Source organism: Cyprinus carpio, chromosome B3, assembly GCF_018340385.1.
Source record: "Cyprinus carpio isolate SPL01 chromosome B3, ASM1834038v1, whole genome shotgun sequence".
NCBI lineage: Eukaryota > Metazoa > Chordata > Actinopteri > Cypriniformes > Cyprinidae > Cyprinus > Cyprinus carpio.
The window spans coordinates 25046011-25073832 of NC_056599.1; the positions used below are offsets into that span (position 1 = coordinate 25046011).

The window sequence follows — 27822 nt, forward strand, 5'->3', positions numbered from 1 at the left end:
GCAAATAAATATACTTATAAAAAATAAACAGAACTTTCAATTCAAGTATATTTTTGTAAAATATATTTTTAGAAAATATACTAAATTACAATTGTTTTAAAATGTGTTAAAAGTGGTACTGTAAAAATAGCCAAAAAGCATGATGCTAATATACTTTTTATATATTTAAAGATAGTACATGTTTTGTTAGTATATTTGCAATGTACTATTAAAACAGGGAATATATTACAAATACAATAAAGTATACTTTTTTTTTTTTTTACTAGGGAGGAGCCCGCTCACACTCCAGAGCTCAGACAGAAGCCCGTTCACGACCCAGAGCTCAGCTTGGTGTTTGCAGAGCAGTCGGATCCAGCAATCACTGAGCCAGAAATACCATCAGCTCTGTCTCTGATGACTGCTGGGGGGGGGGGGGGGGGGGCTATACTTTGATGTCCAAGGAGGCCGTTCCTGACTCCAGCATCTCCTACTACCTCGTCACAGCCAAGAAGTGTTCCCAATGTATAGCGTCTCCCACTCCTTCGTCACAGCGCGGTGGCCATTCCTGACTTCAGTGTGTGTCTCCTACTCCGTCATGGCCAAGGATGCCGTTCCTAACTCCAGTGTCTCCTATTCCCTCGTCACAGCCAAGAAGGCTATTCCTACCTCCAGTGTTCCCAATGTACCTAGCTCACTTGTCACGTCCATAGACAGGGCCACAATAAAGGGGACATCAGATGCAAAATTCACTTTTACCTGGTGTTTGAACCTGAATGTGTGTTAGATGTGTGTGTGTGTACACAACCAACCTATAATGATAAAAATCCACCTAGTGTTTTTTTTTTTTTTTTTTCCACAAAAATCATGAGCACTGTCTCAGATCAAGCCATTCACAGATTCTTGGCAGAGTGACGTCACACAGGCCAAGGATGGACGTCTGTTGGCAGACACTGGTGTTTTAGCACAGACCTGCCCTGAGTGAGCTGCATCAGTCCACCATTGTTTCGATGCCGGAGCAGATGTAGACAAGCATGTCTCCTAAGTGATTAAGGTGTTTTTTGCTGGATGTAATAATGAACATAGCAGTCTTTATTTACTCCTGACATCTGAGCTGCTGAAGATGCAGTGGATTACTTCTGTTTTAAAAGGGAATGTGCCCTGATCTACCTAAATGCTTTTATGTTCGTGCGAATAATTCGTGATCCAGCTTCACCTAAAGAAGAACTGAGTATAAGTTGTTTATGAATCTTTGCAAATCACTTTTACTAATAATGTGTTAGTTATCAAGTTCCACAATGAATGTGGCTAAAGTTTACAGTCTCAAAGAGAACTGCTAGTCTCCCCGTTTGGAAGAGAGGGGCAGGGTGAGCAGAGCCCACTAGCATTTAAAGTGACATGCACCAAAACGGGTCTCTGTGAACAGAGCTGTTTTTGCAAGGTAAACACTACCATTGAGAAATTTTTATATAGGAATGTTAGATACTTTTTACGAAGGTACTAAAGAATCATACGAGCTTGTGGAAAATGGGCATCTCATGTCCACTTTAAGACTGTAAGGGGCCCCTGGTCTTTACCTCTTGATTTGCCTTTTATTTACTTGTTGTGGTGCCTACACAAGCTGTCAGCCTTTTATTTTACAGTAATGAATGCCATTAACAAAACATCCAAACCATAAAAAGTAATAAAAAAAAAAATATACAAAATATCATGAACCCCACACACGTGCACACAGTCCAACATATTTTACAGAGATATCTACATATAAAAAGTGTAACATTAAATCATTTGTTAATGTTGGTTAAATGCATTATGAACTAACATTAAATAAAGAACAGACTAGGAAGGTAAGTTCATGAAGGTAAATGTACAACATCAGAGAGCCACGTCTCTGACAATGAATGAACACAGAATTCACGTCTTCTTGCACTTGAACCACAAGTACACTTTGCCAATTTGAACATTCAATTGATTTTAAGGCATTCAAGCGCAAGAAGAAACGATAAAGAACTCCATTCAGTGTATTCTGTGTGAAAACTGAGTAAATCACTCAGTGCTCTTGATTGAATAACTTTTCTGGCTTTAATAAGGATTAAACTATATTTACGTGATACAGTGAAGAATATGTAATGATATTTAGCATTTGATTATGCAGTTTCTGTACCTGAACACCTGCAAACCTAAAGCATTGTTAAATTTTTATATTTTTTCTATTTACTTCTTTTGTGGAATTATATATTTCAAACAATTTGACTAAATTTATACTTTCAGGAAATGTTTCTCTTTTCTCTTTGATATTTGTGAGCATTTGACTGACCTTTCTCACACAGGACATGCAACGCCTGCATTCAAAGCAAAGTGCATTCAGAGCAGAGTGATAAAACGCCATTTTAAAGGAACAGTCAAGTCCTTATAAAATGTGGTTACAATATTTTGAGCGTGGTGACTCTTGATGCGCTGACTCTGGCTTCAGTCCACTCCTTGTGAAGCTCTCCCAAGTTCTTGAATCGGCTTTTCCTGACAATCTTTCCAAGGCTGTGGTCATCCCTGTTGCTTGTGCACCTTTTCCTACCACACTTTTTCCTTCCAGTCAACTTTCTATGAATATATTTTGATACAGCACTCTGTAAACAGCCAGCCCTTTCAGCAATGACCTTCTGTGACTTAAGCTGTAAGTCGTAACCATCAGAATTAAAACAAAAAACTTTTGAAATATTTCAGTTTGTGTGCAATGAATCTAGAATATGAGAAAGTTTGCTTTTTTGAATTAAATTACAAAAAATAAAGAACTTTTCCATGATATTCAAATTTTTTGAGATGCACCTGTATAGTATTTGTATCTACTTAGTGTATTTGAATGGCACACACTGTAGCGCTCTCAGTTGCACTGAAGTTGGATGTTTAAGGGAGTGGGTTCAGTTTACAGGGGTCAATTCAGCCTTCTAAAATTACAAAGTAGATAATAAAGTTATAATGACAATTTTAAATAGGCTTTCTACACAAAATCTTTACAAACAAATGAATGATATACAGTATTAGTATATGAACAGTTACGGACAAGCTGTGGTACTATTGTGGCACTATTCTTTTCCTGTTATATCAGAAAGTTCAAAACAAAACTTGCTCTGTTGAGCTGCAATAGCAAGCTACAAAATAAATATGTTAATACATCTATCTAACCACCTGTTTAAAGTTACATTGTCTTATCGCCCATCTGTTTATTTCCCACGGAGAAAGTGAGCGAGAGGTTGGTGTCTTTACATGGTAGTGGTAAATAAAAACTCTCCAGAATATGTGATACCACTTTTATTCCCTGAGAGAGGGACTTGCTAAGTTAGGGTACACAAAGACTTAGTTGTGCGAAAAAGCTTTCTCCCTGTTCTCACAGCATAAGCGAAAGCAGAGATCAACAGCAGGTAGATCTATTTTGATTGCATATATTTAAAACTGGTGCATATTGATTGTAATATTTATCAAGATTCTGTGTGAGTGTAAGCGTATGCCTTTACCCTTTCACCTGTATTGCTACGTCTAGTTTGAAATCTGTCTTAGGTATGACTACTGTTTAATTAACGTCCTCTATCTCTATATACAGCATGAAGATTATTACTGCTATAGGTCTACTCCTGGTATCTGTCCACCTTGGACACTCCTTATTGATTGGAGCCTTCAACATTAAATCCTTTGGGGATTCAAAAGCATCTAATGCCACCCTCCTTGAAATCATTACCAAAGTGAGTGACATGCAAACCTATAAAATACTTACACGCTCTCATTTGGTAACTGTATTGTGCTTGTTAGGTAGTACACCGGTATGACATTGTACTCATCCAAGAAGTGAGAGACAGTGATCTCACTGCAACGAATAAGCTGATGCAAAGTGTGAATGGGTATGCTGTCTTAACTGTCTATTAGTTACTGTATTTATTTGTATAGATAAATTAATAAATATTATTTTCATTATCAGAGGTTCCTCTCCATATGAATACCAGTACATTGTAAGTGAGCCCTTGGGTAGGAGCACTTATAAAGAGAGATATCTCTTTATTTACAGGTAACATTTAGTTCATACAGTACATAAGATTTTATATATCAAATTAATAATCACACTTTTATTTTCATCAGACGTCAGGCAGTGTCCGTTGCAAACAGCTTCCAGTATGATGATGGATGTGAATCCTGTGGAACTGATACTTTCAATAGAGAACCCTTTGTTGTGATGTTCTCCTCTAATACAGGTGGAGGTCAAAGTTCATTATTAAATGTTAGCAGTAATACAGTGAGAACGCACTGTTCAGCAAAAGAATCATTCATATTGAGCTGATTGTTATTTTTGCTCAAAATACTGAGCACTAACAACAAGTATCTTTTCTATAGCTATCCAGAAATTTGCCCTCGTTCCTCAGCATACATCCCCAGAAGTCGCTGTGACGGAAATCGATGCCCTGCATGATGTCGTCTTGGATACTAGACAACGTCTGAACACAAACGTAACTATGCTGTTGCATACCGTACTGTATGAACTAGTCCTGTTAACATGACAGACATTTCGATTTAATTGATATTGTCCTGAACATGCTAATTCACTATATGATTTGGAGGATTTGTGTCAATTCAAATTTCGTTTCAGAACATCATGCTTTTGGGAGACTTCAATGCTGGCTGTAGCTACGTTTCGAATTCAGACTGGTCCAAAATACGCCTCCGCACTGACCAAAGTTACACCTGGCTCATCCCTGATAGTGCGGACACAACTGTCACACACACCAACTGCCCCTACGACAGGTAGGAAGACATCACAGGCTATTTAGCTGGATAAGATAAACCTGTGTTATGAAATTATTCATAATATGCTTGAAAAAAGATTGTGGCCACCTCTGACATGATGAAAGGAGTGTCTGCTGGATCAGCGCAGGTCTTTGACTTCATGCAAGCCCATGGATTGAGCCAGAGTTGGGTAAGGATAGGTTTGGCCTCATTGGGATTCAGTATCCTAAACATTAGACCTATGAAGCTCCCTGGAGAGTTGAGTTATTGCTGAGTGTATTCCTCTATCTGAAGCATTCATGTCTCTCTCACAGGGCCTGGCAGTGAGCGATCACTTTCCAGTGGAGGTCAAGCTCCTGTGAAAAACATCAGGGTTGTTCCTTCGCAGCAGATATACACTGCAATGCTAATGCTTGATGTGTAGTGCTGTCTTAGACTTAATAAAAAAAAAATTACAACATCATTTTATAGTTATAAGAAATGCGTGATTGAATGTGAATTACATTTCCCCCCTCAATTCTTCTATAATTCTTATTTTTTATAACTTTATTAGTTTTATTACCCCATTAAGAACCTACACTGAAACAAATGGTGTTGAAACATTTTTTATTCAGAAAGTAAATTTCATAACAACAAAGAAATGGCACACTGAATTAAATGTAACATTTTAGAAAAACGGAAATAGTATTATCAATGGTATAATCAATATCCAATAATCTCAATAAACTGAGTAATATTAATTAATAACATATACAGAGTTTGGTTTAGGGTAAGTTGCTTGTAATTATGCATAATGTACTGTTATGTGTAACAAAGGTACTGTAAAATGAAGTGTTATCGAATATTTAAGAACTAAAACTAAAGACTTCAAAATGAACTAGAAAAGACAAAAGTTGACTAAAATAGAGAAATGCGACACTGATGTGCTCCACAAAGGCAACTTCAACAACAGGCACGTGCTCCGGTCCTCAAGACCTCCTCTTCTTCAGCATCTCCATGTACACGCCAAGAGATTTCTGGATGGAGTCTTTGGTGGTGAAACTGACAAAGTTTGCGGTGTCGGCTTCTCTGTTTGCAAGAAGTTTGTCTATTGTGGGTTTTCTCATCATGGACTTACTTATCTGACGGGCATGATCTGCAGGATAAAAACACTGTACGTAAACAAAATGTACTATAACAGGCAAAGATATCTTATTTTGGAGCAAGCCAATACCATTTACCTGGGATGGCCAACCATTTCTTCATGTTTTCAGTAGCGGCGCTGAGAACTTTATCCTCAGGAACAAGCTCATCCACCAAACCGATCTTCAGGGCTTCAGGGGCACTGTACAGTAAACCCAGCTGAAGACCCTTCTCGGTTTCTCTATGGCCCACAACGTTTGTCATGGAGTCCTTAAACCTGGTTTACAAAACCTCTGTTTAGTACCGCCCCGTGTTCCAGTAGGTATGCTTACACGCACTCATTTTTGTCAATCCGTGTAAAAAATCAGAAAGTTCTGTTTACAGGAATCCTGAACTTGACAATTCGATCCACATTTTAATTTACAAAGAAATATTATAAAAGTAGTCTGGTAGAACATGCACAAAGTATTTTTGAGTCCAACTCAGAAGATAGTCCTATGCTTGTGTTTTTTCCTATTTATTGGATTATTTCAGGTCTACACCACAAATTAATTTGTCAGTCAGATCAGCTGATGTGTTTACATGAGCGCTTTTCAATCTGATTGAGCCATCATCAATCCAATTACTAACGGATTATTTGAGTAAATACAACCTGTGGTTCCCAAGAACATGAAATGTGAAAAATCAAGATTTAACCCCTTAACTGTCACTCACATTTTTAAACATACACCTGTAAAATGCACGATCCAAACTTAATTTTTTATAATTCATGAACGAAAACATTTTGTAACACGATATTCATGTACCATTTTCATGGTAATGCAATGTCTGATTTTAAAAATGGGTTTCAAAGGATGAATTTTGAGATTTTAAGTTTTTAATTTTTTATTAATGTATTAATGTATCTGAGAAAAAGGCAACGAAAAAGACTTTTTTGGCAAAGGTCAGAACTCCTGTTATGATGTAGATTTTTGAGAGTGCACTCTTGTCGTAAATTAAACTATTACTTTTCCTACATAATTAAAGTGTGACGGAGAACATTGGTAAAATATCTATTTAGGAGTCTTAGACCTTTCCAACGATATATAGTTTGTCATGATTAGATTAGGATTTAATTGTAATATAGTGAAATAAATTTACAGGTAAAAAAAAAAAACACACAAAAAAAAAACATCAATAATACTCACCAAAAAGGTGCAACTATACCAAGTTGTGTTTCATTGAGACCGATGCTATAGCGAGGGTTATCGGCCATGATCCTGTAGTCACAACACAAAGCCAACAAACAGCCGCCTGCAGGACTGGAGCCCTAAAAACACAACAATTACATCATTCATTCATTCATCTCACAATTTGACCTTTAAGGACTATTTTAAAACAAAAATCCAGTTATCACAAAACAGTAGAAAGTGTTTGTAGTGACACTCACATTGATAGCAGCGATTGTGACCTTGGTGGACCCGTAAAGCTTAAGCCACGCCTCCTGTACGGCCTTCCAGAATTCTGCGCAGTGCTCTGGGCTCTTTTTATACATTTCCAAAATATCTAGGCCTGCAGAAAACACCTTCGGCTGGGCCTTTAACAAAAAACGCACTGTCAATGAAACAGACTGCACTTGATTTCACTAAAGCTGATGTTTCTGACGACGTACGGATGTTAAGATCACACCCCTGCAGCTTCTGTCCAGCTCCAGTTTTTCTAAATGAATAGCAAACTCAGTCAGAAAGTCAAGACTGAGACTGTTGACAGGAGGTTTTTGGAACTGCATTATAGCAACACCTGTAAGAAAGAGGGAAAATTATATTCTGGGAATGACTTTTTGATAAATATGTAATTGCAAAGTGTTGGAAACCCCATTATTTACGCACATTATGTATTAATATGCTTACCATTACTACTGTCCAGGTCCACTTTAATGTTTGAGGATGAGGAGTATCTGTTTTTAGATACAATGTATGGCAGAGCACAGATTCTCCCATGACTGCTTTTTCCAGACAGCAGTGATACAAACCCTGCAAGAGAAATCCCTAATAGTTTGCAAATGTAAAATTAAAACCAAACACAGTGCATTTATTTGACTATTGATTACACTTCAGTAAATACTGTACTAACGTCACGCAAGAGCACAGTGTTGTATTTCATGTGTGAATGAGCTGTGCCCTTATTAAAGGACATGGTGTTAACTTCTGACTTTTTTACAACCCATAACAATAAAAACAAAGAGAACTAACATAATATGTGTCATAGTATACTGATTTTCTGCTTTGAAAACGACAGGAAGGCGTAAACAACTCTTGTGTATCTGCTGACCTTTGTCCTATTTCCTCAATGTATTACTACTGCAAACTTAATTCGGGAAAAAAACATGGCCACAGCAAAACAACAAAAACAGCTAAAGTTTCAGACGAAACATGACACACCTACCAGACGGGCTGAATTTGGTAGAGTGTCTTAATACTGATGCCATCTTGCCAGCTCAAACTAAGGATAATGCTAAATCGCTAAACTTCACTGCTTACACGTGTTGCCAGATCTCTCTAGAAAAACAGGTAACCTGCACTGACCAAACATTCTCAAAATAAGCGACCTTCCCCAAAACAAGGCAACATTGCATGTTCGGCAAATAAATTAGTTGAATTAATTTTAAATACGTTTATTTTAAAATATGTGTATAAAATTCTTCACATTTTTATTAGCGTGATATATTTCATGAAAACACAAATCAAAAGACGCTTTAAAAGGAGGACATGGCAACACTGTGGCGTGCAGACCGTAAGAGCCTGTGGCTGGTGAGTACGTCAATCACTCAGAGAGCCAATCACCAAAGCTGTAGGTAACATAGTTGATTGTGATTGGGCAATTTACATTCCTGGAAGGCGGTACATGTTGTGGCAGACCGAAGTGAAGCGATAGGATACAACAAAATGAACGTTCCTCTCTTCTGTGGTTCGTCTTATCATGTGTTAGTGAACAAATATTAACTTTTCCTTGAAACTTTTTTTTTTTAAATTTCTATTTCTGTTTTGTTTGCAACGAACATAAATAACTTTTTCCATTGCCAGCCATTACTGCTACGTGCTGTTTTGCATTTAATAAAGTTACTTAAGCTAAACTAAACTACAGCATTAGAAACAAGATATACAATTAAGGGTAGGCCAAACTTTATTAAAAATACAAGATGAAAAGTTCAACAATTCAGAAGCAATAGAATCTCTTTTTTTTAAGCAAATGAATCGGTCTGTTGAAAAAAAAAAAGTATGTCCTGACTAAATGTTACTTTACTGATAATGCTGCCTCCATGACATCACAATGAAACCGCTAATTAACATGTTTAAAAAGCAGCACCATGCAATACAGACCACAAGCAGACCAATTATTACATCCAATTATGATTTCATTATGAGTCACAATATGAATTTGAAAAAATATACATCATGTGGGAATATTTGGAAACATTGCAAGGATTTAATTTGATCAAATACATGTTATACTGACTGTGGAATTACACAGTTATAAAAACAAATACACATCATACAAATTGCCGTTAATCTTTTGTGTGCTCTCCTGTTTCTTCCTATTGCTGACTCACAGTTAACAATGATTCAGTGTTTGTCTCCCCATGAAGGCATTATGCACATGCCACTTAGACATTTCCTGTGGCATTATTTACCTTTCTGCAAGAAATTTTATTCTGTAGGAATAGTAAACCCAATCATTTCCACAGAGTATTTTGAATATTCTGCAGTATCATCTAATATTTCTGAATGTAGTATATTATCATGTAGTAGGGAATTATTCAAGAAAATGAAGATAATCTTTTGTCAGATAATAAAATCAGCGATGGAGATGGAAGTGTCAGGTAACAGTATCAGCAGGCATATAAACAATAAATGGATTTATTTTGGAATGTCAAAAAAAAAAAAAAAATATCAGAGACAATCTAATATAAAAGCTTGATGGAAGACAGTTACAGACACATGGACAGAGAGGAACAGATCTTAAATTGTTTCAGGGAATGAGGAGGGTGCTTGACTATGGGCTCCACTGATGGTTCCCAGCTGAAAAGACCAGCAATATCACCAGCAAATGTTGCATTTTAGAAGCTGAGGTGCCAGTCAGGACTAACCAACAAGAAAAGTGAAGCAGCTTTACCAGAACTGGTTGCTGGAGATCAGCCAGACAACTTCATATCGGTTTCAGCTGATCTTTTCTACAGGGGTTTAATGCTCAGAAACACCTTTTTTGACAAGCAACACTTAGTACAAACCACGTCCTACACATGTATTTATCAGGTAACAGCAGGCTGATTACATCATCGAGACAAGAAATTAGCCATTGCAGACACGATGGCTTCACATTCAAGCATGCACTGATCCGGTCATGGGCTCTGTAAAGAACTCGAAATGCATTGCAAGAATACAGACATTGGAATATTTACATTTACAGTATACACTAAAACCTGAGTGTACAGGCATGAGGGATTTCATTTGTTGGTTATACCATTGTTAAATCTATTACAAAGTACTAAGTCGCCTCTAATACCCTGCCAGTCACTGTATGTCCTCACTGTTGATTACACCTAATATGTAGGAATATCTTCATTATATATTTTTTTTTAATGTTTTTTTTTTTTTTATATACGACTAATTGTTATTGAATCATTTGCAAAGCCAGCAAAACCATATCTACCAAGCCTATGTCTCTGTCTTAAACATCAGTGATAAATTGGGTATGTTGCTATGCATCTGGGAGAGAGAGACAGAGGAAGACCTCTTTACTCTGCACTGTCCCAGTCTTTTTTGATTTGCAGGTTCCACTCCCACGACAGATGGTCTGTCTTGTCGTCGTCTGTGAAGAAGGATTTGATGTGGTAGCTTCCCCGAACGATCATGCCCTTCGGAGCCTCCTCCACCGGGGTGAGAAACTCATGCTCCTCGGCTCTCGGACCGTAGCTGCCCACCATGTACACTGCCTTGTCCACTACAGGTAAAGAAAATCAGTGAGTCAAATTCTTAAAAAACACATAAAAAAAAAAAAGAAAAAACCTGTCCAATGGCATTTGTGAGTTGATTCTTAAAAGGTTAAAATAAAGAATTAGACAGAATGATAAAGAAAAGCAATTGCCAACTGGACAAAGAAAAGTAACTAGTAATTATTATTATTATTATTATTATTATTATTTAATGTTTAATGATTTAATAATAGTATTAATAAATAATAACATGAAGAATAATAATTGAATAATTTTTCATTACAATTTTGTTTTAACTACATTAGCAACAAGCATTTGAAATGTCTCTTATTTTTCAATAAAATAAATCAATAAAATGATTCACTAATTTTATATTTTTTAAACGTGAGTTTTAAATATGCATATTAATTAAACATTTTGAATAAAGAAATTGATGTGTCATATGAATACAAGTGAAACATTTTTATGAGACGGCATTGTAAGATGCCGAATTAGATCACACACATTAAAACAGTACGTGTGTGTATAAAGATATCAATGCACCCTTGACTCAAGCACTTGCAGCGTCAGTGGCAACATTTAAATTCATGACTACAGATGCTCTTACTTCTGATTCCTTTCCTGTAGGTCAGATGCACATATTTCAGTCCAGACACGATGTCCCTGTTGACCTAATGGAACAGATGGGATGAATCAGAATAAATATTATTAATTCAGCATGTCATTCTCAGGACATTCAGCCTGCTGTAGCACAGAGTCACCAGCAGAGGTCCTGTTAGATCCTGTAGGAATTCACTCCACATCCCATTCCCTTTTAGGAAATACCCACACATTGATATACAGATGCTGTCTATTACTATATAAAGCTCTTTTATCTTTATCTGTGTGAAGCTGCATCAAATCCTGATGAATCATTGGCTAGAAAGATATTGTTGAGTTGCTGGATCCAAAAGGGATTTTGTGAATAATGGTATTTTGCAGGAATATGATCTGGGGTGACTCACAGCAAAATAAAGTGACTTTAGATGCCATTTTAATTAAATTCTTCTTTGGAAAACTGTTACAAAACATTTCAACATCACTTATAGTTCGAAGCCCAAAAAAAAAAAAACCCACACACAAACTCATTTTCTGCTTACATTGTACCCCGATCTGTTTACAAATATTTCAAGTGTATTATTTTTAGGAAATTTTAGCCTGGGAAAGGGTGCCTGTGTGTAATTCCCGGGCCAGACAGGAAATAAACAATCTATCCACTTTAGATTTTAAGCTAGAAATACACAACAGTATTTTTAGGCCACAGTATAAAAGAATGACCAACCATCACTGCAGACTGTTTTATGACAGAAATCTGATTCATATTCACCTTGAAGTGGATTTTCACCCTGTAGTCCACTCCCTCCTTCATGGTGAAGTTCTTCTTCTTCAAAGCATCGAGGTCACCTATGTTAAAAAAAAGTGAAATTAACTGCAATTGAACATTGTTATAATCATATATTTTTAAAGAAATACAGCAGAAATCAGTATCAGAATCGTAAATGTGAGCCTTTTATGTTGCAGGTCGCATCCTTCTGCTTGTAGTTCAACTGAGTTCAATGCAAAGAGCTTCCTTACAAAAGTGCAACTGCTGTGTTATCAATTTATCCCTTGAATCTGCCCTAAGTGCTTTGTAATGGATACTGAAAGAGACAAGGGAGGAAGGAGAAATCGGGGATTGATACAATGAACAACATCAATGATGATTTGTGGGCTATTCACATGATGCCAAATGCCAGACTGTGTTCATTACTGTCCTGTGCTCCACATCTCAACATTAATACTATTTTTAGACTGTAGAGGGTTTATCATCTAATGGTACTGGATCTGGGCTTGGAGATTCTCCGTCTTGAAGTAGACCCTTTACATGTGCCGACATGCGATGTTGCCATTCATATAACAGAAGCAGCATCCAGCCCTCTCAAAACCTTTTTTACATCACAAAGATGAAATCCCTTTTCTGTAATTGACTAAATCTAGCACTGATAATCACTGTAATAACATAATCCTGATTGGACAAGAGGATTAGGCCGTATCTGCGACAGTGAGCACTGAATCGTGGCGTGTGTGATCTCCTTATGACATGGTGATTAGCTCCACTAACATGTAAACTAGATCTGTCTGTCCATACTATACACACACACAAACACTACTGTTCAAAAGCCTGGGGTCAACATTTGGGGTAAGATTGAGAAAAAAATTTCATCAATGTATTTATTTAATCAAAAATACAATAAAAGACTAATATTGTGAATTATTAATGTAATTTAAAATAACAGTTTTCTATCTGACTCTATTTTTATAATTATATATATATATATATATATATATATATATATATATATATATATATATATATATATATATATATATATATATATATATATATATATATATATATATATATATATATATCAAATGATATATAAATAAATATATATATATATATATATATATATATATAAATATATTTATTATATAAATTATATGAATATAAAGACATGTAAATACATGTAAATATTTTCAAAATATATACTGTATATGTATTTATATATATATATAAATATAATAAATATACACAGAACACAAAAACTTTTATTATGGCAAACAAAAACTTTTATTTTGGATGCGATTAATCGTTTGACTGTGCTATATATATATTTATATATATATATATATTAAAATAGAGTCAAATAGAAAACGGTTCATTCTGTTCATTCACAGGTTTAAATTAGATTTTGACTTTCAATGTGGCGAAGTATTTCTGAAAAATTTGCATAAACCTACAGCTGTGTGAACAGGAGAATGTTCACGAGGGAGATGTGTGTTCATTCTCTCCCTGTGCTTAAAGACTGAGGGGTGTTGTTTTTGAACACAGTTTGCTGGAGTTGTAGTTGGTATGCCGTTTGTATGACTCCCACACAGCAGCAGTGAGAGAGCATAGATGGAGATGGCTAATAAGGAAGATCCCAGCGGAGGCTCTAGCAGTCTGGAGGAGCTGCAATCTGGCACGAGGTGAGAATGCCAGCGCCCCTTTCCACCCTCACTCCCACTGCTGCAGCGTTCAACACAGACATCTCATCACCATCAACATAACTCACTGAATCACTGAATTTACTAAAAGATCCTTTTCCTGCATTGCCAAGAAAGGACAAAACAGTTCTGAATATATAAATCAATCTTTTCACATCCATATAAATGTGATCTGACATCGGTGTAACTGCCAAATAGCTCATTAATTTATATTTCCACAGGACAGCTCATAAGAAGTCCCAAACCCAAAGTGGCCCAGATAAAAAGTCCACAGTGTTAAAGGAATAGTTCACTTAAAAATTAAAATTGGCTTAAAATTTACAGAACAGAATTGAAGATATTTCACTTTAAATCACTTATCCACCAATAGAAACACTGCAGTGAATGGGTGCCATCAAAATGAGAGTTCAAATAGCTGATAAAAGCACCACAATAATCCACAAGTATCTTAGAGATGACTCCAGTTCATAAGTTAACATTTTGTGAATTGAAAAGCTGCATGTTTATAATAACTTCAAAACCATTATTTCTGGTAAAAATAGAAAAAAGCTGGCACACCTAGGCTCCAAAAGTACAAACATTTTAAAACAGTCTATCACATAGATACATTTTACATAATACATACATTTTTTGTATTTTTGGAGCCGAGGGGTGCAGATCTATTTTTATGATCAATTTTCACCCAAAAATGAAAATTTTGTCATTAATTACTCACCCTCATGTCGTTCTAAACCTGTAAGACATTCGTTCATCCTCTGAGCACAAATTAAGATACTTTCAAGATTTTTGATGAAATCTAACAGCAATGGAACTTCCACCTTCAAGGTCCAGAAAGGTAGTAAAAACATTGTTTAAAAAATTCATAAAATTATGGTTGAACCACTGATGTCACATGGACTATTTTACTGTCTAATGTGTTGCTGTGTCAGCAGGGTCAGAAAGCTCTTGGATTTCATCAAAAATATCTTAATTGTAATATATCTAATAATATCTTAATATCTTAATTTGTGTTCTGAAAATGAACGAAGGTCTTAGATGTTTGGAACGACACAAGGGTGAGTAATTAATGACAGGATGTTCATTTTTTAGTGAACTATTCCTTCAATGATGGATTTGTTTCTTTCAAACATGCAACTTTTTGCCTCACAAGACATTAATAGATGGACTGGAGACGTGTGGATTACATGCAAATTATGGTGATGTTTTTATCAGACTCTTATTCTGACGGCACCCATTCCCTCCAGAGGATCCACTGGCGAGCAAGTGATAATGCAAAATTTCTCCAGATCTGTTCTGATGAAGAACATGGAGAGGGTGATTAAAATTTCAGCTAATTTAAATTTTTAGGGTGAACGATTCCTTTAAGAGTGCATCCTCTGTACTTTATTCACATTTCTCTCAGAAGGGATGCGACAAACACTGCAAGATATTCAACCACTTAGATGTTAGATTCGGATTCGGATTCAATTAAGAGCGCCGTGATAAGGTCTGGCTTCCTGCTGCTCTAATCTGAACGTCAGCAGAGCAGAACTTCTGCTGTCATGCTGAGTGCTTTTCAAGCCTGGAGTGCAGTCAGGTTCTGCTCCCCACCTTCACAGTCTTTCTCCTACACCGCGTGTCAGCCCAGCCACATCCATCAAAAACTCAGTCTGGTTAGCATGTCCCATCCCAGTGGACGTCCCGCCGTGAGGTGCCACGCTCGGCTGTCACTTACAGCAGGACTCTGGCACGTCTGCGCTCCTGGATCACAGATTGCTAATGTGCTCCTGCTTACAGCTCAGACTATGGAGCACGATTTTTAGATGTTTGTCTGCAGTTTCTTGTGTTTTTTTCTATATGTAAAGATTAAGATGAATTTATAGCTGCAGCACAGAATTTCAGTGCAAAACCTATTTAAAAAATGACTACCATTCAAACTTTTGGAGTAATACTTTTTATGCTTTTAAAAGAAGAATCTTATGTTCACCAATTTCTTAAAAAAAAAAAAAAAAAAAATACCGTCTTACATGGTTAGCTTAATTGAACATCTATCCAGCCATCAGGGCGCCAATGAAGAAATTAAGTGTGTTTTGTTCCCCTTGTGTCAGGGCAGAGGTAATTTAGGAATAAAAGTTGCTGAGCAGGAAGTGCACAAACAAAAGCGCAACAATGTACTCTATGTTAGAAGGGCAACGCCTTCCTGTACCAACTCAAACCGCAGAGCCACTTCTGGTTTTGTTCTAAAAGAGGAAACGTGCTGGTGCACAGGTTCTTTACGCTGTGAATGATAGTTACAGATTTTATATCTGAAAAGGTCTTCTTCTTACTTTAAAGCACTGACTTAAACAGCCCAGAATTATCCCATTGCCTAGCAACCAGGTGCCCTTTTGTCGTGCTCCCGTTGCTGAAGAGAGAAACACACTGTTGAACCGACTGAGGGCAAAGGAGGGCGGCAGAAACCTGCTCTGACCATCAAAAGACCCGACAGGCCCCTTCAGTGGTACATGGCTAGATACAGCAGTGTACGTTGATTTGTGTTGCAGATCTGCTTGCGTGATGTGGGCTGGCAGTGCAAGCAATGACATCATCCCTCTGAAGGCAGGGGAGGTGAAGCATTAGAATGCAGTGCAGAGCTGCTGAGCCTCTGTCAATAGTGTCAACTAAGCACATGCCCTTCCAGCTCTCGACCAGAAGCCTTTGTGTGGACAATAGAGACCGCAGATTCAACCCACTTACCTCAACCCACAAGACTATTATCCTACCAATACTACTCATGCAAATAATGCAGTCTGGATGCTATGGATTTGAAATAGGGCTGTCAGTGTCAGTATTGTTACTGTTAACTAAATATGAACTATTGCAAATCATTTCCATTTGATTTGATTTGATTTCTTTGTTTGAAATACATCGGAGATCAAATAAAATATACTAAACTAAAATTAGAAATGCTGCCTTTGCAACCAAATGAAATAATTTGAAGTACTAAAATGACAAACTAAACTGAAATAAAAATCAATTAAAGCTAAATAGGAATATTTCTAAAAACACACACACAAAAAAATACTAAAAATGACAATATCACACAAATGTACTAAACCATTAAGTAAAAATAAAATGAAAATGCAAAAACAAAAGCTATTTCAAAATATTAATAAATACTAAATGGTATATTATGTAATACTAAAACAACACTGGTCAATTACTTTAATACAATTAATAATATCAAAATATTGTGTGTAAAATAATAAAAAAATAATCTATTAAAGTAAAAACAAATGACAAAAGTCACATAACAAATTTAATAAAACATGAACTAAAATTTATATGAAAACTGAAAATACAAAAATAAAAGCTATTTCAAAACACTAATAAATACTAAATATATAAGTATTACTAAAATAACACTGGTCAGTGTAGTGTTACTTTAGTACAATTAATTATATTGAAAAATACTGTGTGTGAAATAATAAAAGAATAATCTATTAAAGCAAAACAAATACAACAATCCCATTCAAGGGACTGTCACAGTCAGTATTTGTATATCTGATAAATCTGAATAATTAAGTCAATTTATATTAAGTGATTGTTAGCCCTCATTGTAAATGAACTGGATTATACTTGAATTATAAAGCACTTGTTGAAGAATTGTTGTGGTGAGACTCACCTGTCAGGTCCATGGTGATGGGTCCAGGGGCCTGGTCACACATCAGAGTGAGTCGGGTCACCTGGACATTAGGAATGCTGGGATCTACAATGCAATGAATGAAACAGATGAGAAACTGGAAAAAACAATTCTGCTCTACATTTGCTACCTGCACTACCAACTTATTCATCTGAGTAGCCTTTGTCCAGTTGTGAATAAAAAAAAATAAGTTACACATTAGCATGTTGATTTCATTTCAGCAGTTTGACTGAGAGTGTTTACTGGATGTAATATTGTCAGCATGTAGGGCAGTTGCTCTTTTAGACCAAAGTGATTTTCTGGTTAAATAACAGTTGCTGAGTTATTTGTTGTTTTTTTATGGTTGTTTTTTGTGCTGTGCTGTATTTTGTTGGTGATTTTCTAGTTGATTGGTTAGTGGATGAATTCTTTAAATCTTAAAGGTATTCTGATCCTTTGACTCAGGATTCTCCTTCATTTTAAGTCTGCTTGATTTTCTTGCCCATTTTATTGTTTGTCAGGTAAAAACTGCAAGTCTGATCGCTTAGAAAAGTAATAGCGCACATCTTCCGCACAATTTGAGTTATCATTCTTGTCAGTAGCACTGCAAGTCTGGCTGAGGAAAACACCAGAATCTGTCCATTCTTGTGAATCCTGCCTTATCCAGCATTACTGGCCCAGTCAATCTTCCAAGCCGATTCATCCACACATTCATCATGTGTCTCAGACCAGAGGGAAGACACTTAGAATAGACTAAATTGAGTGAAAACGGGAAGGGGAAAACAAGGCCTCCATGTGCACCTGCAATGAACTGACCAGTCAGTGTGTAAATAAGACACATTAATCATCTCAGATATGTGCACGTGAACATCATCAATCCAGGCCGGTGGAGAGACAGCTCTCTCCAGCCGTACAATTCACACTCATTTCCTTTGTTTCATCTGTCGTCTATGAAAAGCTGTGTGAGCTGACTTAATTCCTACAGCCAACACGGACAGCATCCTAATGGTCATGGATAGATTTAAAACACTCTACAGAGCACACAGGAAACATGACTAATGAATAGAGATTGATATTAGCATGGAGCTAAGCTAACGGAATGATACTCTGATTACTCATAAAATACACACAAATATTGGGTAAAACAGTATGACATTAGCATATTGCTAAGCTAATTAGAAGACACTTTAAAGGGGTCATATGACGTATCTTAAAAGCAGATTTTTTTGTGTATTTGGTATTATGCAATGTGAAAAAAAACACATTATTTTCTACATACTGTACATTATTGTTTCTCCTCTATGCCACGCCTTCTAAAACACGTCGATTTTTAGAAATCGTTCTGAAAAGCTAGGTGTGCTCTGATTGGCCAGATATTCAGTGTGTTGTGATTGGCCGAATTCCTCAAGCGTGTGACGGAAATGTTACGCCCCTTACCATACTGTGATGGAATCTTCTGGCACGACGAGACAAAACCAGTAAAACCCATTACAAACAAGGCATTTGTTGCATCCAGTGGGGACATAATTAGGTATTATAATGACTTATACTGTCTTTTACACGTTGTGTATCGAGCCGCGTAAACATACAACCATGTCTGCATTTGTGATCAGAGAATCGACAAACAACAAAGTCTACTCTACACTGTTCAAAACTTGCATTTGAATCATCATTGGCAAATTCTTTAAATATGTAAACGTACTTACAGGCTGTGAGTCAGAAACGCCAAACTGTCCTTAAAAAGTTGGAACTGCCCCACTTTATAGAAACAGACACCGCATTGTAGGCTACTCTCACAGGAAACAGACCTCGTCCTCTGCAAAATGCTCAGCACACAACTGAATATTTGGGTTGAACTGTTCTGGAACAGTGTTGTAAATACAACTTAACCACTGATTTCTAGTTCTGTCCTCTTTTATAAGGCCAAACAAAGTATTTTAGCTTTCACAATAAAACAGCGTCTCCAGGACATGGCGCCAGCGGCAACAGCGAGAATAAAAGTTATACCTTCTTTCTTTGCGAGAACATTTGGGCGGTGTTATGCAAATCCTCCCACATCCTGACATAGAGATGTGGGGGCGTGTTAGAACGAGCCGTTTTAGGAGGGCGTGGTTGACTTAACTTTTATAAAGAATATCTCTTTGGATTTGAGACTTAAGTCTTTATAGATCTTCTTTATGCACCAAGAGCTTGTAACACTCCAAAGAGAAAGGAAAACTTGAAATCATATGACCCCTTCAAGCATAAATATTGGTTAAATGAACCATTTTTAATAACACTAAAGTATTTGTATTAATACTTTTAGGAACAGAAAAAAAATTGTGCAGTATTATTATATTAATTTTTCATTATTTATCTGCAATCTTTGATCAGATTTTTCACTGAACTTGTTGCTATACATTCTGCAACTGTCTTTTCTGCAATGGTGCCCTTTGGGGAAAAACAAATCATCTTAAAAGGCAGCATAATTAAATTGCCTATTTTTGCAACAGCCTTTAAATCAGGAATGCACCAACGCTTCTTTAAAATGCAGCTCACTAGGTTATGGAACAGAGCTACAGTGTCTTTCACAAACATAATCACCTTCGTTATGAGATAAGGAGGCATTTAAAGTCTCGTCAGTCAGTGTTGCTAATGAACCGCCTTGCATTCCCTCCCTAGTTTCTTGTGTCCATAGGAGTGCCGCCCATTACAGAAATAGATCGGGCCTGTCAGGGTTTAGGTGGACACAGAGCTGCTGCAGGTTAGTGACCCCAGCATGCAGCCTCAGCACATTTAACAGTGATAGAGCTGCAGCTGCCCCACCCCTTAAAGGAACAGCTCACCTCAAAACGAAAATTCAGTCATTATTTATTCACCCTCATGTCATTCCAAACCTGTAGGCTGTTATTCAATGGAACATAAAAGAAGAATTTCTGAATCTGAATACAACAATAGTGCATTGTGACTATGTCTGTCAAGCTCCAAAATGGGACAAAAGAACACCCAAAAAGCACCACAAAAGCGGTTCATATGCTATATTTCAAGTCTTCTAAAGGCATACAATGGCCTTGTGTGATGTAAAAAGTGACATTTAAATCTCTGGGAAACAATATGAGAGTGAAGGTTTGATGTGTGAACTTCCATACCTTGAAGAAGTTGTCCCGTGAAGCACGCGGGGCAGGTGACTAGCTTAAATTAGGCGCCTAACTCTACTGTTCCACTGATTGATTGTTTCTGCACTGCCAAGAGGGAGCTAGCGGTGTAAAACTGCACATAACAAATTGTTGGACGGGTCTCATTGATGCAGTGTTATTGATGCAGGGTGGGCTGGTTTTAAAAGCGGGAACTACAGTTAATCATCTGCTGATGGCTACAAGTGGCACAACCCGCCGCAGGCATGCTCACTCACTAAACTGTGCACCGGGGACCGCACGCACCAAAAATGACTGATCACCCCGGCACAATCCCGCTTTTATATCTCAGGAAATCTTATGGCAAATTAATGGACGTCAAGACAGACCTGCTTCATATTTCCAGTGTTTTCAGTCCCAGTGAGGGGGTTAGTTCACCAAAAATGAAAAATCAGCTATCATCTACTCACCCTCATGACCTATATTTTTTCCTCCGTGGAGCAAAAGGAGAATTTTAATAATGTAACATTCAATATTATTAAATTATTACAATTAGAAATGTTTTCTTGGCAACTAAGTACTGGAAACATTTATGAACTAAAAATGAAATAATAATAAATAAAACTAAAGATTCATATAAAACAAAAGACACAAGCAAGATTAAACCAAAATTAAAATGAAAACTGATAATAAAATTAAATCAAATTGGATTGAATAAAAAATATATATATTTATAAATATGACTAAATAACACCAATCTTAACATACAGGTTTGGAATGATGATAAATGATTATAATTTTAAGTGGTTGCACAATATAGCAAATGAGAATATAAAAAAGGGTTTGTATCATAGTTGTCAGAGGCAAAAGATGAAGTACTTTTTGGTCTGACTGGTCATGATGATCTCTGTAAGCAGATCTTTCAGTCATTACACTGAAACACAAAACGCTATAAAATACCAGCACAAGCGGCCATTTCCATTCCAGCATATTGAAAGAAGGCTATTATTAACCTGGCCATAACCAACAAAACAAAGATGAATAATTTATTAATCAGAGGACTCGCAAGGTAAATACCCTTGGCACAGAAGTTGCATTCAAATGAAAGAAAAAAAAAAGAGGAAAGAAATTACCGCAGTTGATTGATTCTCAACAGAAAATTAAATTGCATCTAAATCAAACGTTCTAAACCCCTATGAGTCAAGAGGAAATTAATCTGCCTTTTATGCCTTTAGCAACACTGTATCAGCAAGTATTTCCAGTTCACACTTAAAGGATTTAAAGTGTATATTTGGATTTTCCCTGTGGTAAAAGAAATTAGGATTGCTGGGCTTTGATCATAATATCACAGAAACAATTCTTCATGAAGGGAAACATGAAAAAACAAAGCTACTTCATTCAATAACTGAGTGAGAAATACAATAACTGATCTTATAATTAATGCACTATACAGCGGGACAGAATATCAAGCGCAAATTATCCAGCGTTACGCAGTGAGTGGAATTATAATTCATGTTTCTCTAAACAACAAAGCAGTTCAAAGCCATGCTCTTCAGACTAAGTGATAGCCACCTTCTCCTTCTTTCTCTGAGTTAAGAGGATATTGTTTGGGGGCTTTGAACCAAGACTGGAGTCCCCCGGGGGGACTGAATCAGTCTAGACAGCAGGAGGAGAAGGGAGAGCCGTCCCTGTAGAGCCGAGTTACAGCTTTAAACATGAAGACAATGCAATCTTCAGAAGATGAGATTCTTTATTTGCGTGCATTCTAATCATTTTGTTGTTTGGTGAGACACTAAAAATATTATCAAATGCTCACTGGCACATTTCTTTTGCAATTATTTATTTATGTATTTATTTGTTTGTTTGAAGTCTCTTGTGCTACCAAGGTTGTATTTATTAAAAAATACAGTAAAAATGCATTAAAATATTATTGCAATAAAAAAAAAATTCTATTCAAAGCGGAATTTTCAGCAACAAGTCTTAAGTGTCACACGATCCTTCAGAATGTCGAATCCTTATATTATTATTTATATTTGGTGCTCAGAAAACGTGTTTTTATTACCATCAATGTTGACAAAAATTGTCCTGCTTAATATTCTTGAGAAAACCATCATACATTTTTTGTGCATTCTTTGATATATAGAAAGTTTTAAAAAATCAACAACATTTAATTTAATTTAATGCATCCTTATTGAATAAAAGTAGTCATTTCTCCAAAAATTGTGTGCACATACAGTAGGCATGTTTCAAAAATATTTTCCTGGTTTTTAGTGAAGGTACACTAACCTGCCACCACAGGTCCAGAACCCAGGAGGGTTTGCTTGTACTTGTTCAGGCTTTCATCATCCTTGTCCAGTTCCTGGATCTCCTGCAGGCTCTTCTGAGCCGGAGGCTGGTAGTTCAGATCTGGCTCATCTTCATCCTCAACCACTGGCACATCTTTATCTTTGTCAGCCATTATGCCTGAGAAAAACAGTGATGAAGGGTTTCTGAATCTGTTCTTGAATTTTGCCTTTTTAATATTACTTTATAGCTTTTTGACCATATTTCTGGAGTGGTTTTGAAAAGGACTTCAGCAGGCTAGTCACGATCAAGTTTGTAGAGTCTGGTAAAAGCATAAAATGGCCAGATATTGAACTATTAGTGTAAAAATCTAGTGTGAAATCTAGGACCTGTTAAACGACATGGTTTGCGATGTTCTATGTGATTGTTTCATGGTTCCACAGACTCTGATAAAAGACAGACTGAATGTATTTTCTGTTATCTTTCTACTTCTCACACACTGCTTAGGCCTGAAACACAAACCAATTCAGGTCCGCTAACACGGTTAGAGACAACAGATTTGCACATTTATCTCTTTTTATATTCAGAGTCATTTGTTGTAATCCTCACGTAGCAGAGCAATACACTGATAATTTCATTTCTATTCAGCTCATTTGAGAGATGGTTCCTAGCTAAATACCCACAGTCTGAGAATATATAGCAAAAAGAGCAACTGAATCTTCTGTCCCTGTTTAATTATGATGAGCCAGTCTCATTTCAGCAGATCACTTTAAAGAAATCATTGCTTTTATTAATTCAGCCACATGTCAGACATTGAAAAACATGTATTTATCGTCACAACCAACACACTGCGTTTCAGCGTAACAGCTAATAATTACCAGAGACTCGGCAAGCAGACAGCTGAGGTATTACTCCTCAGAGAAAAAGAGGAAAATAAAGACCTAGAAAACTGCTCTCCATGCAGAAGGCCAAGAACAGGGACAACAATTTGTCATATGAATTAAGAGAGCTGGATTGTAATGTCCGCATAACTCCCCTAAAGTGTTTTTACAGAAATATACTGCACAAATAGGGTACAAAATTGGGCCTCAGACTCTTAACCTTCACAAATTATTAATTTCCAACCTTAGGAGGTCAAACTCAATATTATATGAGCTGTTTTCTCTTTATTTTCTAAATTTATTAATTTCCAACCTTAGGAGGTCAAACTCAATATTATATGAGCTGTTTTATTTAGCACAATTATGATTTTAAAAAACACCATTAAAGATCTTCTATGATTTTAAGTAATGGATACAGTTTGGAAATTAAAGATCTCTGAGGTAAGGCGAGGCAAAAACCACCATTTTCAGGTGAGCGACAGATATTTGATGCATTTAAAAAAATATGGGATTTGTGGCTTGAATACTTTAAAAACAGTCACTGGACTCTCAGTGTTTACCGAATTCATGGGAAGTGACAACATCTAAAACATGACATCATTGCTTTCATTAGCCTGGGTGAGAACAAGCAAAGCTCCCGGGAGGATGGATGCTCCTGAACACAGCTGAGGATGAACAAAGAAAAAAGACAGAAACACCCCCACCCAGGTTTATGTGTTTTATATGCCCCGGCTGGTTTTATGTATAGTGTGTCGACGCTGTCTAGGCCAGATCTGCCTCAGCAACCATGGAAACATGCATATGTCCTCTTTCCCAATGACTATCAAGACGATGATGAACCTTCCTTGCATGATGAAAGGAGAACAAAAACCCTAAGTGCTGTAATGTGAAGGCAAATGCAATAATGGAAGGACTGGGCTATAAAATCTGATCTGATGGAATCAATAGGGTGTTTCTGAGGGTCACTCTCTAATACACCATTAGTTTTATAAGAGCGATTTTTACTGATACCATCTAATAAAAATATACCACCATCTCCTTTTGCATTATATAGCAGTAGCTCAAGGACCATGACACTCACATGCTGCTGCTGCTGCTGCTGTTGTATATAAAAACGGGAAGCCAATTTCCTCCAACAAAAAGGTAGGAAAATGTAGAAATGAATTCTGTATCTCTACATAAATTGAACCTGTGGAAAAAGCCCACTCTTTTCAGGAAGACAATCTGAGGAAGGACAAGTGGGTCAGAGTAGAGTTTATGAGGAAGATGCACAATTTCAAAATGCTGTTGAGACATACGGTATACTGCAGCTGCAGAAGACAATGTGAGCCAATTAACCTACTAATTAGTGAGAAATAAACAATCTGAATGTGTACAGATGAACGTGGTAATGAAGTGTGAGAGGGGAAATTTGGCTATGCATAAATGTGTATTAATCAACAGTCGACTCTTGTGCAAAATGGAAACGCCTGAACTGACTGCAGCGTTACGACATTTTACTCAAGTGTGGCCACGTTTTGCACACTGGAGTCTTTGGACCAATATCATGTGCATAATAGGGCTATTAAGTTAATTATCCCTGTGCAATTATAGCTTAAATATTGCTAAAAAATGCACACCAATTAAATATCTCGCACACCGAACACACAAATCAAATCCCCTGAGTTGAGATTCACTACAGGGAGGCCTGGTCACACTGAATAAATGACTGGACTAATTGGGCAATTTAACGCATATCCACGAGCCAATGCCAAGATTCTCAATGTAAATTACAAGCAAAATGAACTATGTAGTGAGGGATTGCATTAAGGATGATTATAGATACATTTTCATGGCATTTCAGGGCATGTTTTCAGCATAATGATGATGGCATCTCAAAACTGCAATGTGATACATATTAATATTGCATATTAAGGCAGTAAACATCACTGTTCTCCTCTCAGTGTGCTCAAGTTAACAGCTAATCAGTTGCAATTGTTCATAATTTGACTCAAAGAGTAAAAAAAAAAAATAATAATAATAATAAAAAAGACCATCTCCTAAAATACCTTTAATTTGTGGTTCTCTGCTGGTTTTGCTTCAGGACACAGATTATATAGTGCCAAAGTTGTTTATTGTATGACAATTTACATCAGACATGGAAATTAATTAATATTACCACACACAGGATTGACAATATTATTATTATTATTAAAACAAATTATTGAGACAATGATACAGAAATATTGATAATGGCAAAAATGTTATGGTTTCATGCTCTCAGCACACAAATGAGTAAATAAAAAAAATAAAGCTTATTATTGATTAGATGATATTTAGATTTTGATAAGTGAAAATAGCATATCTTCTTATCGATATATATGCAATTTACACTAATTGCAAATAGCAATATAATTTATTTGCATTATATAAAAATAGCTATTTATACTACTTATTGCAAATATTGGCAAGTACAGTAGTACATTATTAAACGTACACTTACCTCACCCGATACTTTATTTTCAACTTTTCGGTTATTTCCTTCATTTTTATTGAAAATAAATGCCTTTGTGATATGAGATGTGAAAAGGGAGAACAACCAGTTCAGCAAAAGATCTCGGGTCGATCGCGTCAAAACGCTTACTCTACGAAGTTATTATTTGGCCATCTTTTGTAATGCTGTCTATCCCAACCACATCGGTGCATGGAGAGCTAGCATAAAAACAATAGCCTCTGCCACCTAGGTATTTTTTTTTTTTGTCCTAACCATGCACAATCATATTTTTAGCATCTAGCATCAGATCAGACCAGCAGCCATTTTTATATCGCGATCCACCAATTGAAAAGCACCGCTCTAAAAAAACACTAGAGGCTTCCATTCTCACAGTGGCCACTAGTGAGAGGTCAGTTTTATTATCAAAGAGAAGAATGACAGTAATTACCCTTGCTCAGCTGGGTTAAATAGCAAGGATAATACTTTGAAGAATCTGACAAGCTTTTTTTAATTAGCTTTCCCCACCCTCCAGAGATATAATTTCTGAGTGAAATATGTGAGGCGCAGCTTCTCGAGCTTCAAAGGCAACATGCTTTGGTCTGCTTTGATCAGTAGAAGCAGTTAAATGCCTGGCTACATTGTGATGGATAGCATGCTGGTTTTTGTCTGATGGTGTGCTGCAGGTTTCAGTGCACAGCTAATGAGGTGGAGTGTGAACGAGCAAACAGCGCTGACAAACTGCAGTCTCTCAAACTCAACACACAACAGCTGCACACCCAAATATTCGGTGGACTTTCAGCAGATGAATGGAAGGCCCACTAGGGTTACTGAAAACCGAACAAACCTTACCCTTTTTAGAGTTACATGAATGTAAGACCCTTGCAAAGGGCAATAAACCCCTCAGGGTTTAAACATGTCAAATAAGGACCACAAGAACACTGACTCTGTTGTTCACTCACTTATGTGTCAAAGTACGGCGTGTTATAGTAAATATTTTTTGTCTGAATTTATGGTCACAGTTTGCTCTAAGATAGCTGGTGTAACTAAATTCTCCCTGTACATTAACACTTTCAGCTACTCTGCAACCCTCACAATACTCCACTTTCTCAACCACTTTGAAGCCGTGCAGCTTCTCTGCTAATCAAACTGAGTGACAACATGCAGCCTCTCTGCTGACTGAGAGCGAAGTCGAGAGTGATGCATATCTGGAAACCCTGATCCTGTAAGTCAGAAATAAACACAAGCCACAGCAGGCCAGAAATCTGCACAATTCTTCACAGACAATACCCTGCAAGCCATTTGACACTGTCAAAGAAGGTTTCAGTTGTAATGTAATGAAACAACACAGCAGGAATACACTTATTCACAAGCTGATGCCAAAGAAAAATGAGAGGAAATGAAAAAAGTAAAACAAGCACAGACAGTCTTTGTTTGTTTGTTTTGTTGTTGTTGTTGTTGTTGTTTTGCACTGATTTTAAGTGTAAAATATATAAAATAAGTATAAAATACATTAAAAGGACTACTAG

The 27822-nt window shown here is 36.6% G+C and overlaps 3 protein-coding genes across 5 annotated transcripts in view; 1 reads left to right on the forward strand and 2 right to left on the reverse strand.

Annotated features, from left to right (window-relative positions):
• Positions 1-3232: 3232 nt before the first annotated feature.
• On the forward strand, positions 3233-5206 carry dnase1 (deoxyribonuclease I). The gene is made up of 9 exons (XM_019075487.2): positions 3233-3392; positions 3572-3710; positions 3778-3866; positions 3944-4030; positions 4102-4214; positions 4354-4466; positions 4607-4761; positions 4840-4933; positions 5058-5206. The coding sequence occupies exons 2-9, from the start codon at positions 3573-3575 to the stop codon at positions 5103-5105; spliced, it is 837 nt and encodes a 278-aa protein (XP_018931032.1). The 5' UTR covers positions 3233-3392; position 3572; the 3' UTR covers positions 5106-5206.
• Positions 5207-5332: 126 nt separating this feature from the next.
• Positions 5333-8443, reverse strand: eci1 (enoyl-CoA delta isomerase 1). 2 transcript variants are annotated; one of them, XM_042720385.1, is made up of 8 exons: positions 8290-8443; positions 7755-7877; positions 7517-7644; positions 7295-7441; positions 7053-7174; positions 5964-6142; positions 5690-5878; positions 5333-5654 (listed from the first exon to the last, which is right to left on the reverse strand). In XM_042720385.1, the coding sequence occupies exons 1-7, from the start codon at positions 8330-8332 to the stop codon at positions 5712-5714; spliced, it is 909 nt and encodes a 302-aa protein (XP_042576319.1). In that variant the 5' UTR covers positions 8333-8443; the 3' UTR covers positions 5333-5654; positions 5690-5711. The 2 variants fall into 2 exon arrangements, with proteins under 2 accessions (XP_042576319.1, XP_042576318.1); XM_042720384.1 differs by having other exon boundaries at positions 5333-5878.
• A 1302-nt stretch (positions 8444-9745) lies between these two features.
• LOC109058320 (rho GDP-dissociation inhibitor 2-like) overlaps positions 9746-27822 on the reverse strand; it is a 28002-nt gene continuing 9925 nt past the window's right edge. For both annotated transcript variants that reach the window (XM_042720388.1, XM_042720387.1), the window contains exons 2-6: positions 22946-23122; positions 17550-17633; positions 12204-12280; positions 11445-11508; positions 9746-10845 (exon numbers count right to left, since the gene is read on the reverse strand). In XM_042720388.1, coding sequence (XP_042576322.1) covers positions 10640-10845; positions 11445-11508; positions 12204-12280; positions 17550-17633; positions 22946-23117 — 603 coding nt within the window. In that variant the 5' untranslated portion in view covers positions 23118-23122 and the 3' untranslated portion in view covers positions 9746-10639. The remainder of the gene's footprint in view (positions 10846-11444; positions 11509-12203; positions 12281-17549; positions 17634-22945; positions 23123-27822) is intronic.